This window comes from Nerophis lumbriciformis, linkage group LG22 (assembly GCF_033978685.3).
Source record: "Nerophis lumbriciformis linkage group LG22, RoL_Nlum_v2.1, whole genome shotgun sequence".
In the NCBI taxonomy this organism is placed as follows: domain Eukaryota; kingdom Metazoa; phylum Chordata; class Actinopteri; order Syngnathiformes; family Syngnathidae; genus Nerophis; species Nerophis lumbriciformis.
In genome coordinates this window covers 9,332,529-9,344,734 of record NC_084569.2, presented here as the reverse complement: position 1 = coordinate 9,344,734, position 12,206 = coordinate 9,332,529, and the positions used below count along the sequence as shown (strand labels likewise).

Sequence of the window (12,206 nt, the reverse complement as noted above, 5' to 3'; positions counted from 1 at the left end):
CGGTGCGACTTATACTCTGAAAAATACGGTATATGTCCTTCGCTATGTGGTAGGTTCCTGCGGACGTTATCTCCTTCTGTTGTTGACTATTTTTTTCATACGATGTTGATCTTGAAATAGTTGCTTCGGCATTTTGTTGGTGTGGCACTGAACAGAGATGTTGACATGCGGAGTTTCAAGCACTCTTCATTCTCTAGCGGGTGACTTTTCAAATGATGCTACATTAGCAGCGGTGCTACTTTTTGTAGCAACACTTTTGCCGCATAATTGTTCAACATCTTCCCGCTTGAAGCCAAACCACCGCCAGACGATGGACCCCGTGCTGTTTTTCTTGGGAATTAATTCTTCCTTCATTTGTTACCAGATTGGCACCTTCTTTCACTCGTATTACCACCCGCACCGCACCGTTAGCATCACAGCTAACGTTACCATGTCGCTACCTCCGCGGGAGCGTGTGACGTTGCACACGTGACGTATGTAAGAAGGTGCGCTTGTTTTACGTCTCTGCGAGAAGGAGAGACAAGAAAGAGTGGGAAACGCATGTAGTGTAATGCCCGCAGCTAAAAGCAACTGCGTGAGAACGTATACTCGAATATCACGATGTAGTCATTTTCTATAACGCACAGAGACAAACCCGCGATATATCTTACTGTATTTTCCGCACTATAAGGCGCACCGGATTATAAAGCGCACCTTATATGAATGGTCTGTTTGAAAACTTTGTTCATATATAAGGCGCACCGCATTATAAGGCGCATAGAATAGACGCTATAGTAGAGGCTGGGGTTACGTTATGCATCCATTAGATGGAGCTGGGCTAAAGGGAATGTCAACAAAACAGTCAGATAGGTCAGTCAAACTTTATTAATAGATTACAAACCAGCGTTCTGACAACTCTGTTCACTCCCAAAATGAATAAACGGCTGTTTTATTATTTTCCCCGAGGTAAAGTCAGTGACGTGCTATTTCGTTTATCTTTTAACAACAGCAAGGTATAACATGTAGTGCAACATTTATATCACATAGTGGAGGGGAACTTTTCCTCGATTCAATAAACACATAAAAATTAGTCTGATACTGTTACGGTCAATCAAACGTTAGTGCAATCACAATATAGTAACACTCGAAATAGTGCAAAGCAATAACAATACATCAATAACTCAACGTTGCTCAAACGTTAATGTCACACAACACACAAAATAGTTATGTAAAGCTCACTTTTTTTAGTTATTCCTCATCCACGAATTCCTCAAATTCTTCTTCCTCAGTGTTCGAATTAAACAGTTGGGCGAATACGGCATCCAACATGTCTCGTCGAAGTCGTCATTAATCGAGTCAGTGTCGCTGCTGTTGTCTAGCAGTTCAGTGACAATTCCTGCCTTCCTCATATATCCCAGCATGCACCGCGCGCTTCTTCTTATACGGGAAAATGAAGTCGGCGGCTGCTTACCGTAGTTGCGAGACCTGTTGTGGCTCAATATTGGTCCATATATAAGGCGCACCGGGTTATAAGGCACACTGTCAGCTTTTGAGAAAATTGGAGGTTTTTATGTGCGCCTTATAGCATACTTGCAAACCTTGAGACCTCTGATTTCGGGATGGGGGTGGGTGTGGGAGGGGGGCGTGGTTGGGGGCGTGGCTAAAAGGGGAGGAGTATATTTACAGCTAGAATTCACCAAGTCAAGTATTTCATATATATATATAACAAATACTTGACGTTCAGTGAATTCTAGCTATATATATATATATATATATATATATATATATATATATATATATATATATATATATATATATATATATACATACGTATATATATATATTTATTTATTTTATTATATGTGTGTATATATATATATATACATATATATATATATATATATATATATATATATATATATATATATATACATACGTATATATATATATATTTATTTATTTTATTATATGTGTGTATATATATATATATACATATATATATATATATATATATAGTGTATATATATATATATATATATATATATATATATATATATATATATATATATATATATATATAAAATAAATACTTGAATTTCAGTGTTCATTTATTTACACATATACACACACATAACACTCATCTACTCATTGTTGAGTTAAGGGTTGAATTGTCCATCCTTGTTCTATTCTCTGTCACTATTTTTCTAACCATGCTGAACACCCTCTCTAATGATGCATTGATGTGTGGCACGCACAAAAGTGCTTTCATCAAATGCACTAGATGGCAGTATTGTCCTGTTTAAGAGTGTCACAACATTGCTGTTTACGGCAGACGAACTGCTTTACGGTATACAAAAACGTGACTGCTCTCGTTGTGTGTTGTTGCCGCGCTGGGAGGACGTTAATGAAACTGTCTAACAATAAACCCACATAAGAAACCAAGAACTCGCCCTCCATCATTCTACAGTTATAACGTGATTGGGCAGGTATGCTGGTTATATTGTGGGTTAGCGGTCCGCCTGAATTTCGGGAGATTTTCGGGAGAAAATTTGTCCCGGGAGGTTTTCGGGAGAGGCGCTGAATTTCGGGAGTCTCCCGGAAAATCCGGGAGGGTTGGCAAGTATGCCTTATAGTGCGGAAAATACGGTATATCGGTATATCGCCCAGCCCTACAAAGAGGCAAGCAGGGCAGACACTGAGATGGAGGGAAGTGCGACCGTATAAACGTTTTGATGCTGTTTCTTAGGTTCAGTGCAAGCGATTGATGGATTCCTTTTAATTGTAGATCCTAGTAGGAGATGAAGACACTTTGTTGGAGCACAGAGAACTTCTGAGCACCTGGTACCACTTCATGGTCACAAGACTGCTCTATTGCCACCCCACAGTCCAACCCGCAGAGTTGCATTTCTATGCACAGGTACTCCACTTTTACTACCGCAGCGCTATTTGTTGTTGACGCTGCTGCTTAATGTGTCTTTTGCATCTGTGTCGCTCTCCACAGTCGTGCATGACCATGTTTCTGGACCCCAGGAGCGTGCCTGAGGCGCTGGACAGCATCTTACTTGCTGCCTTTGAGTTTGACATCCATCAGGTCCTTAAAGACTGCAGGTAACGCAACTTCACATCTATTCTGCGATTTATCAATGCTAAATCCCTAATGTTATGTGTCCCTTTTTAGCATTGCACTCAACAACTGGTGGTTTGTGGCCCATCTGACAGATCTACTCGATCACTGCCAGCTCCTCCAGTCTCACAATCTTCAGTAAGAAGCGTTTTGAAGGAGGAGAAAACAGCACCCTTTTTTTTTTTGCTAACATGATCATTCTTTTGTCTTTTCAGCTTTGGCTCCAACTTGAGAGAGTTCCTGCTGTTAGAATATGCGTCAGGTCTCTTCACTCATCACAGGTATGCCTCGGAAATGCTATTACATGCTAGCTCAGGGGTCCCCAAACCTTTAGACTCGGGGGCCACATGCGGTTAAAAAAATATGGCTGAGGGCTGGATATACGTATATACATACAGTGGCCAGTATATACCGTATTTTCCGCACTATAAGGCGCACCGGATTATTAGCCGCACCTTCAATGAATGGCATATTTCAAAACTTTGTCCACCTATAAGCCGCCCCGGACTATAAGCCGCGCCTACGCTGCGCTAAAGGGAATGTCAAAAAAACAGTCAGATAGGTCAGTCAAACTTTAATAATATATTGAAAACCAGCGTTCTAACAACTCTGTCCCAAAATGTACGCAAATGTGCAATCACAAACATAGTAAAATTCAAAATAGTGTAGAGCAATAGCAACATAATGTTGCTCGAACGTTAATGTCACAACACACAAAATAAACATAGCGCTCACTTTCTGAAGTTATTCTTCATTCGTAAATCCTTCGAATTCTTCGTCTTCGGTGTCCGAATTGAAAAGTTGGGCAAATGTGGGATCCAAAATGGCCGGTTCCGTCTCGTCGAAGTCATCGGAGTCAGTGTCACTGTTGTCCAGCAGTTCTGTGAATCCTGCCTTCCGGAAAGCTCGGACCACAGTTGTGACCGAAATATCTGCCCAGGCATTTACGATCCACTGGCAGATGTTGGCGTATGTCGTCCGGCGCTGTCTCCCTGTCTTAGTGAAGGTGTGTTCGCCTTCGGTCATCCATTGTTCCCACGCCGTTCGCAGTCGTGATTTGAATGCCCTGTTGACACCAATATCCAGCGGTTGGAGTTCTTTGGTTAATCCACCCGGAATGACGGCGAGTGTTGTATTTGTGTGCTTCACTTGTTTTTTGACACCATCTGTGATGTGGGCGCGCATAGAGTCGTATATCAACATGGACGGAGCTGTGTGAAAAAAGCCACCCGGCCTCTTCGCGTAAACTTCCCTTAACCACTCGCTCATCTTTTCTTCATCCATCCATCCCTTCGAGTTAGCTTTTATGATGACGCCGGCTGGAAAGGTCTCTTTTGGCAAGGTCTTCCTTTTGAATATCACCATGGGAGGAAGTTTCTGGCCATTAGCATGGCAAGCTAGAACCACAGTGAAGGACGACTTCTCATTCCCTGTGGTGCGAATATTCACCGTACGTGCTCCCGTTATATCAACAGTGCGGTTCACAGGAATATCAAAAGTCAGTGGAACCTCGTCCATGTTGATAATGTGCTCTGGCCGGATCTTTTTTTCAGCTATCTTGTTTTTACAATATGCACGGAAAGTAGCCAGCTTTTCTTTAAAGTCGTTAGGCAGTTGCTGTGAAATAGTGGTCCGTGTGCGGATGGAGAGATTGCGTCTTTTCATGAACCGGAAACACCAAGAAGCACCACCTTTAAAATCATCCAGGTGAAGTTCGCTTGCTAGCTTTGTTGCCTTCATTCGAATAGTGATGGTGCTGACACTTCTGCTTGCTGCTCTCTGCTCAACAACCCACTGTTCGAGTTTGTCCTCCAACAGTTGCCATCTTGCTTTGTTCCCTCGGAAACTCTGTTTTGTCTTCTTTACCTGGCGCAGGTCATCTTCTTGCTTCCTCCACCTACGCACCATTGATTAATTTATGTTATATTCTCTTGCTGCTGCTCTATTTCCGTGTTCTTCGGCATGACTTATTGCCTTAAGTTTAAATTCTGCGTTATACGCATGTCGCTTAGTAGGAGCCATTTTGTAGTCTGGTCTTTACAGATGTAAACACACAAAGGAAATGAAACGAAAATCCGCGCGTTTCTTCTTCTTCCGGGGGCGGGTGGTTGCTTACAGTAGAAGAAGAAGCGCTTCCTGTTCTATGGGGGCGGGTGCTTACCTTGGCGGTTGCTTGCGTAGAAGAAGAAGCGCTTCCTGTTCTACCGGGAAAAAAGATGGCGGCTGTTTACCTAAGTTGCGAGATCGAAACTTTATGAAAATTAATCTTAATATTAATCCATATATAAAGCGCACCGGGTTAAAAGCCGCACTGTCAGCTTTTGAGTAAATTTGTGGTTTTTGGGTGCGGCTAATGGTGCGGAAAATACGGTAATCAATACTGATTAGTTGATATTTGTGTTGTCTCAAAAAACATTTTGTGTAAGTGTTCGCAAATTCAGTGAATAATTCTTTTGTTAAGTTATTGTGTACTATAGACTTACTTTTGCTCAAACAGTTGTATGTAATACAAGAGAATAAGGCACTAGTTTAAATATTGTGTTGATATTCTCAAGCTGTCAATAGCACTTACCATAAATAAATGTAACAATTTGCAGTTAATACATGATTTTATGATTTATGATTTTTATTAAGGATCCCCATTAGCTAGTTGCCACAACAACCCACTAGTCTTCCTGGGGTCCATAAACTCAATGCAATTACAAGTAAAAGCATATACCGTATTTTTCGGAGTATAAGTCGCTCCGGAGTATAAGTTGCACCGGCCAAAAATGCATAATAAAGACGGGAAAAAAACATATAAGTCGCACTGGAGTATAAGTCGCATTTTTTGGGGAAATGTATTTGATAAAAGCCAACACCAAGAATAGACATTTGAAAGGCAATTTAAAATAAATAAAGAATAGTGAACAACAGGCTGAATAAGTGTACGTTATATGAGGCATAAATAACCAACTGGTATGTTAACGTAACATATTATGGTAAAAGTCATTCAAATAACTATAACATATAGAACATGCTATACGTTTACCAAACAATCTGTCACTCCTAATCGCTAAATCCCATGAAATCTTATACGTCTAGTCTCTTACGTGAATGAGCTAAATAATATTATTTGATATTTTACGGTAATGTGTTAATCATTTCACACATAAGTCACTCCAGAGTATAAGTCGCACTGGAGCCCGGCCAAACTATGAAAAAAACTGCGACTTATAGTCCGAAAAATACGGTAATTATAACTACACAATACAGAAACAAATAAAAGCATCAACAAACAAACAATTTACAGCCACAGAATATTAATTACCATATAAATATAACTACACAATACAAAACCAAACAAAAATCATCAACAAGCAAACTGATTTAGACTCAGATAAAATATTACTTTCATTTTAAAAACCTGTTTACTTTCAATGCCGGTGAGAATTCGAGGCAGGTCATTTCGCTCTGGAATGACCTGCCTCGAATTCTCACCGGCATTCAGATCTATAAATAAAAGATTTCCGCAATGCATTCTTCCTGGGACGAGGGAGTACAAAATGACCCTCACTAGACGCCCTGGTATTGTGATTATGCATGGTGCTACTGTAAACTAATTGGGCCATGAGAAAAGCAGGAGTTTTACTACCGGTTACTGATTTGAACAATATTAGAGTATTCCCTGACAACCTGTTATGCACTGTTAGCCAGGAAAGAGAAGCATGCATTTGGTTAACATTGGTTCTTAGTGAACAACCCAGAACCAGCCTTGCTGCCCTATTCTGGACAATCTGGAGCTTACTGATCTCCCCACTTGCAGCAGACGCCCAGACTGTAGAACAATAGTCCAGATGACACTAGACTAAACTCTTAACAATCTGACAAAGAAGAGGTGGCTCAACAAAAGCAGCACATTTCCTGGAAATACCAACAGCCCTTCCCATCTTTCTAACTACCGGTATATCACTGATATGATTTGACCAGGATAGAGTGCAGTCCAGCATCACTCCAAGGAGCTTGGCACTTCTGACCTGTTGAACTGTTGAAATACCTAGCCTCAGATCCAACATTGGGTCACAAGATAACCCTTGCCTAGTCCCCAATACAATACTTTTTGTTTTTGAGATGTTAAAGGCCTACTGAAATGCGATTTTCTTATTTAAACGGGGATAGCAGGTCCATTCTATGTGTCATACTTGATAATTTCGCGATATTGCCATATTTTTGCTGAAAGGATTTAGTCGAGAACATCGACGATAAAGTTCGCAACTTTTGGTCGCTGATAAAAAAGCCTTGCCTGTACCGGAAGTAGCAGACGAGTAGCGTGACGTCACAGGTTGTGGAGCTCCTCACACCTGCACATTGTTTACAATCATGGCCACCGGCAGCGAGAGCGATTCGGACCGAGAAACCAACGATTCCCCCATTAATTTGAGCGAGGATGAAAGATTTGTGGATGAGGAAAGTGAGAGTGAAGGACTAGAGGGCAGTGGGAGCGATTCAGATAGGGAAGATGCTGTGAGAGGCGGGTGGGACCTGATATTCAGCTGGGAATGACTAAAACAGTAAATAAACACAAGACATATATATACACTCTATTTGCCACAACACAACCAGGCTTATATTTAATATGCCACACATTAATCCCGCATAACAAACACCCCTAGACTGCGTGGTCGGTAGTAGTGGGTTTCAGTAGGCCTTTAAGGACAAGTCTGTTACATACTGTCCAGTCATGCACAGCTTTTAGTTCCTTGCTCAATACTACATTAATTACACTGCATGATGGTGCAGCATGATATAAGGATGCATCAACAGCACAAAGAACCAATTTGGCACGCCCGGTAGCCCAAGGTAAATCATTGGTGAATATAGAAAAAAGTAAAGGTCCTAGGCAACTTCCTTGTGGAACACCACAATCTAAACTAGACAAGCTGCCATTAAGATACACCTGTTGTGATCTTGAGGACAAATGTGTGATCGGTATTGGCCGATCTCACTCATGAATGATCGGTATCAGAACGGGCAGCACAAAACTCTGATTGAAATGTCTCCATTATTATTATTATTACTCACAGGACAGACTCCTTACTATTGTTTATGTTTTCTGTTTGAAGTCTGTGGCAAGTGGCTGTGGACTACTTTGACCACTGCCCAGAGTTTGGCCGAGTCTACCTGGAACTGCAGATGGAGCGCATCCCTTTAGACACGGAGCGCAAAGCCCTAAAGGTGCTCAGGATCTGTGAGAAAAGGCAGATGTCAGAGCAAGGTAGCACTTTGACGCTTCAACGCCAGCCTTTCTTAATAAATCAACTCAACCTTAAATGAATCATTTCCCGTCTTTTATTCAGTGCGGAGCATTTGCAAGATCATGGCTATGAGGGCTCTGAGGAACAACAGACTTGGTTCTGCTCTTTCCTGGAGCATCCGAGCCAAAGACGCTGCCTTTGCCACTTTAATTTCAGAGAGGTTTGTACCCTAAAACACTCTTTTATCTTAAGTCTTTCCTCCTGAATAGCGTTTGTTTGTGTCAGGTTCTTGCAGGATTACTGCGCTAAAGGAACCTTTTCTGATCTGGACCTCATAGACAATTTAGGCCCGGCCATGATGCTCAGTGACAGGCTCACTTTCCTCGGTATGCACACACACACACACACACACACACAGACACACACACACACACACACACACACACACACACACACACATTCTTGTATTTTCTACCTTCTTGAGACCTCCGAAAAATGCCTACCTCTTGAGGACCACCCTTTCTAGATATATAAAGATGTGTATTTACAACATTAATAATATATACATACTATGCAAATATAAAAACACTTGTTGTGAAAAATGAGTTGGAATTTCACAAGAAAGACTTATAATTTAGGTAGTATCATGATAAAAGTCATAATTTGGCTCAACGCAAATTTTACAAGAAAAACTGAACATTTGTGCAATATTATAATAAAAGTTGGAATTTTACTCAATAACAGTCGCAATTTTACAAGAAAAGCTTAAAATCTTGGCAATTTTATGAAAAGAGTCGTAGTTTTCCTCGACAAAAGTCACAATTTTATAAGAAAACTTGAATATTTTGGCAATATCATAATAATAATTGGAATTTTACTTGGCAAAATTATGACAAAAGTCATAATTTTACTCAAAAAATGTCACTATTTTACAAAAAAATGGCAATATTGTGATAAAAGTAATAATTTTATATGACAAATGTCACCATATTGCATTAAAAAGTAATAATTTTAAGAGAAAATATTGCAATATTACAGAAACAGAAAGAATGTGAGAAATTGTTCCCAATTTTATAAGAAAAAAGTCGACACATTGTGAAAAAGACTGCTTTTAGTTATTTACTTTTGTTTGTAATTGGTTCCTAATCTTCATTATTTACTTCCGGTTATTACAGTATGTCTGTACATACTGTACATATTTGTTTATTTATTTTTAAATAAATTGTGGCCAAAGGGGGCGCATTTCAATTTCTTACACACACTTGTTATTTCATATGTTGGGCCAGAGCGGGAGCACTTTTAAAAGCGACACACTGTCAATTTGAAAAATCCCTTCTTTTTGGGACCACCCTCATTTTGATAGATTTCACCACCAGGGGTGCAAATGAGACATTCTATATTAGATGTAATGGTTTTCCGTATTGGGACCATGATTTATGTCATCACTTGTTCACACCTTCTCATATGGAAGCTACTTTTCCTTCTTCATGTCTCAAGAAGGGTAGAAATACAAGAAAAACACAACTCTGATATGAAGAAAGTTTACACTGCAAACAGGTCATTTTCTCATCTTGTGGATGGCCCACTGATAAGTGCCATTCATACACACAGACTTCTCACATAGATCTAAAAATAAACGTACTGTACGCTCAGCTTAATGCGCAGCACATGATTTTTATAAGGTTGAACAGTCAAAGAAATTACTTCTCATAAGACCAAGGCAGCAGTTTCCCAGCCTTTAGCCTGTGTGACGCCCTTCAATATGTTCTGTAACCTCCTTTTAAAAAGAAAAAAAAACTTTATGAAGGAAAATTTGTACCTTGTTTATATTTGTAAGTAAGTAACAAAAAATAAATTCAAATTTTGACATTCCTGCCTGCCATCTCTTCAAAAGAACATGTTAAAAATATCATGCATTTTAAATTGTTTGCATAATTTTCTGGATAAGAGTGCCTCCCTGCTGTATGATACACTTTTCATTTTATTTACTTAATATTTTTGTATTCATGAGTAAATTCCCCCATTTCCCTGTCCTTGTTTTTCTTCCCCTTTTCTAGTAATTACTTTGATGAAGGCCCCCATTGGTGGAAAATAGGGCTGCACAATTTGGAGAAAAACCTAATTGATTTATGTCTCCAAAACTGTAATTGCGATTCGATTTGCGATTTTTATATTTTATACAACAAAATGCATAAAACTGGGAAAATAATGACTGAAGCAAGACATGTTACATTTAGACTGTCAACACATTCTTGTCTCAGAGTGCCACACATTGGAACAATCAACAATAATTTACTGACAAAATATTGTAGACTTAGAGCTTTTGTCTACATCATGCTTTTAAACTGAAGGAATAATCGATAAAAAATTATACAGTAATCATAATGTATAATAATAATGCAAGTACCGTATTTTTTGGACTATAAGTCGCTGTTTTTTTCATAGCTAGCGACTAATACTCAGGAGCGACTTATGTGTGAAATTATTAACATATTACTGTAAAATATCAAATAATATTATTTATCTCATTCACGTAAGAGACTAGACGTATAAGATTTCATGGGATTTAGCGATTAGGAGTGATAGATTGTTTGGTAAACGTATAGCATGTTCTATATGTTATAGTTATTTGAATGACTCTTACCATAATATGTTGCATTAACATACCAGTTGGTTATTTATGCCTCATATAACGTACACTTATTCAGCCTGTTCACTATTCTTAATTTATTTTAAATTGCCTTTCAAATGTCTATTCTTGGTGTTGGCTTTTATCAAATACATTTCCCCCAAAAATGCGACTTATATATGTTTTTCCCTTCTTTATTATGCATTTTCGGCCGGTGCGACTTATACTCCGGTGCGACTTATATTCAGAAAAATACGGTAATCGATTTTTGTCTCCAAAACTGTAATTGAGATTCGATTTGCGATTTTTATATTTCATACAACAAAATGCATAAAACTGCGAAAATAATGACTGAAGCAAGACATGTTACATTTAGACTGTCAACAAATTCTTGTCCCAGAGTGCCACACATTGGAACAATCAACAATAATTTACTGACAAAATATTGTAGACTCAGAGCTTTTGTCTACATCATGCTCTTAAACTGAAGGAATAATCGATAAAAAAATTATACAGTATTCATAATGTATAATAATAAAGCAAGTAACCATTTAAAAGGACATACTTTGGAATTGTTTACCATTTTACTGTAACTAGAAGGTGAATAACTTTGATTTCCAAAATAAATAAACAAAAAATGAAATGAACTACCGTAATTTCTGTAAACAAAATTTTATTTTGAAAGGTAACTGCACTTTTTTGTAATTTTGCCTATCGTTCACAAACCTTATGAAAGACATGACGACGGATAGATTTTTTTTCATGCATTCTAAGTATTACCGTATTTTTCGGACTATAAGTCGCAGTTTTTTTCATAGTTTGGCCGGGCTCCAGTGCGACTTATACTCAGGAGCGACTTATGTGTGAAATTATTAACACATTACCGTAAAATATCAAATAATATTATTTATCTCATTCACGTAAGAGACTAGACGTATAAGATTTCATGGGATTTATCGATTAGGAGTGACAGATTGTTTGGTAAACGTATAGCATGTTCTATATGTTATAGTTATTTGAATGACTCTTACCATAATATGTTACGTTAACATACCAGTTGGTTATTTATGCCTCATATAACGTACACTTATTCAGCCTGTTGTTCACTATTCTTTATTTATTTTAAATTGCCTTTCAAATGTCTATTCTTGGTGTTGGCTTTTATCAAATAAATTTCCCCCAAAAATGCGACTTATACTCCAGTGCGACTTATATATGTTTTTTCCTTCTTTATTATGCA

At 38.6% G+C, this 12,206-nt stretch overlaps 1 protein-coding gene across 1 annotated transcript in view; it reads left to right on the top strand.

Annotated features, from left to right (window-relative positions):
- nup85 (nucleoporin 85) overlaps positions 1-12,206 on the top strand; it is a 42,737-nt gene that overhangs the window by 17,797 nt on the left and 12,734 nt on the right. Inside the window, exons 10-16 of the mRNA XM_061974296.2 lie at positions 2,765-2,896; positions 2,981-3,087; positions 3,158-3,241; positions 3,319-3,384; positions 8,206-8,357; positions 8,440-8,557; positions 8,623-8,723. Of these exons, the coding sequence (XP_061830280.1) occupies positions 2,765-2,896; positions 2,981-3,087; positions 3,158-3,241; positions 3,319-3,384; positions 8,206-8,357; positions 8,440-8,557; positions 8,623-8,723 (760 nt within the window). The remainder of the gene's footprint in view (positions 1-2,764; positions 2,897-2,980; positions 3,088-3,157; positions 3,242-3,318; positions 3,385-8,205; positions 8,358-8,439; positions 8,558-8,622; positions 8,724-12,206) is intronic.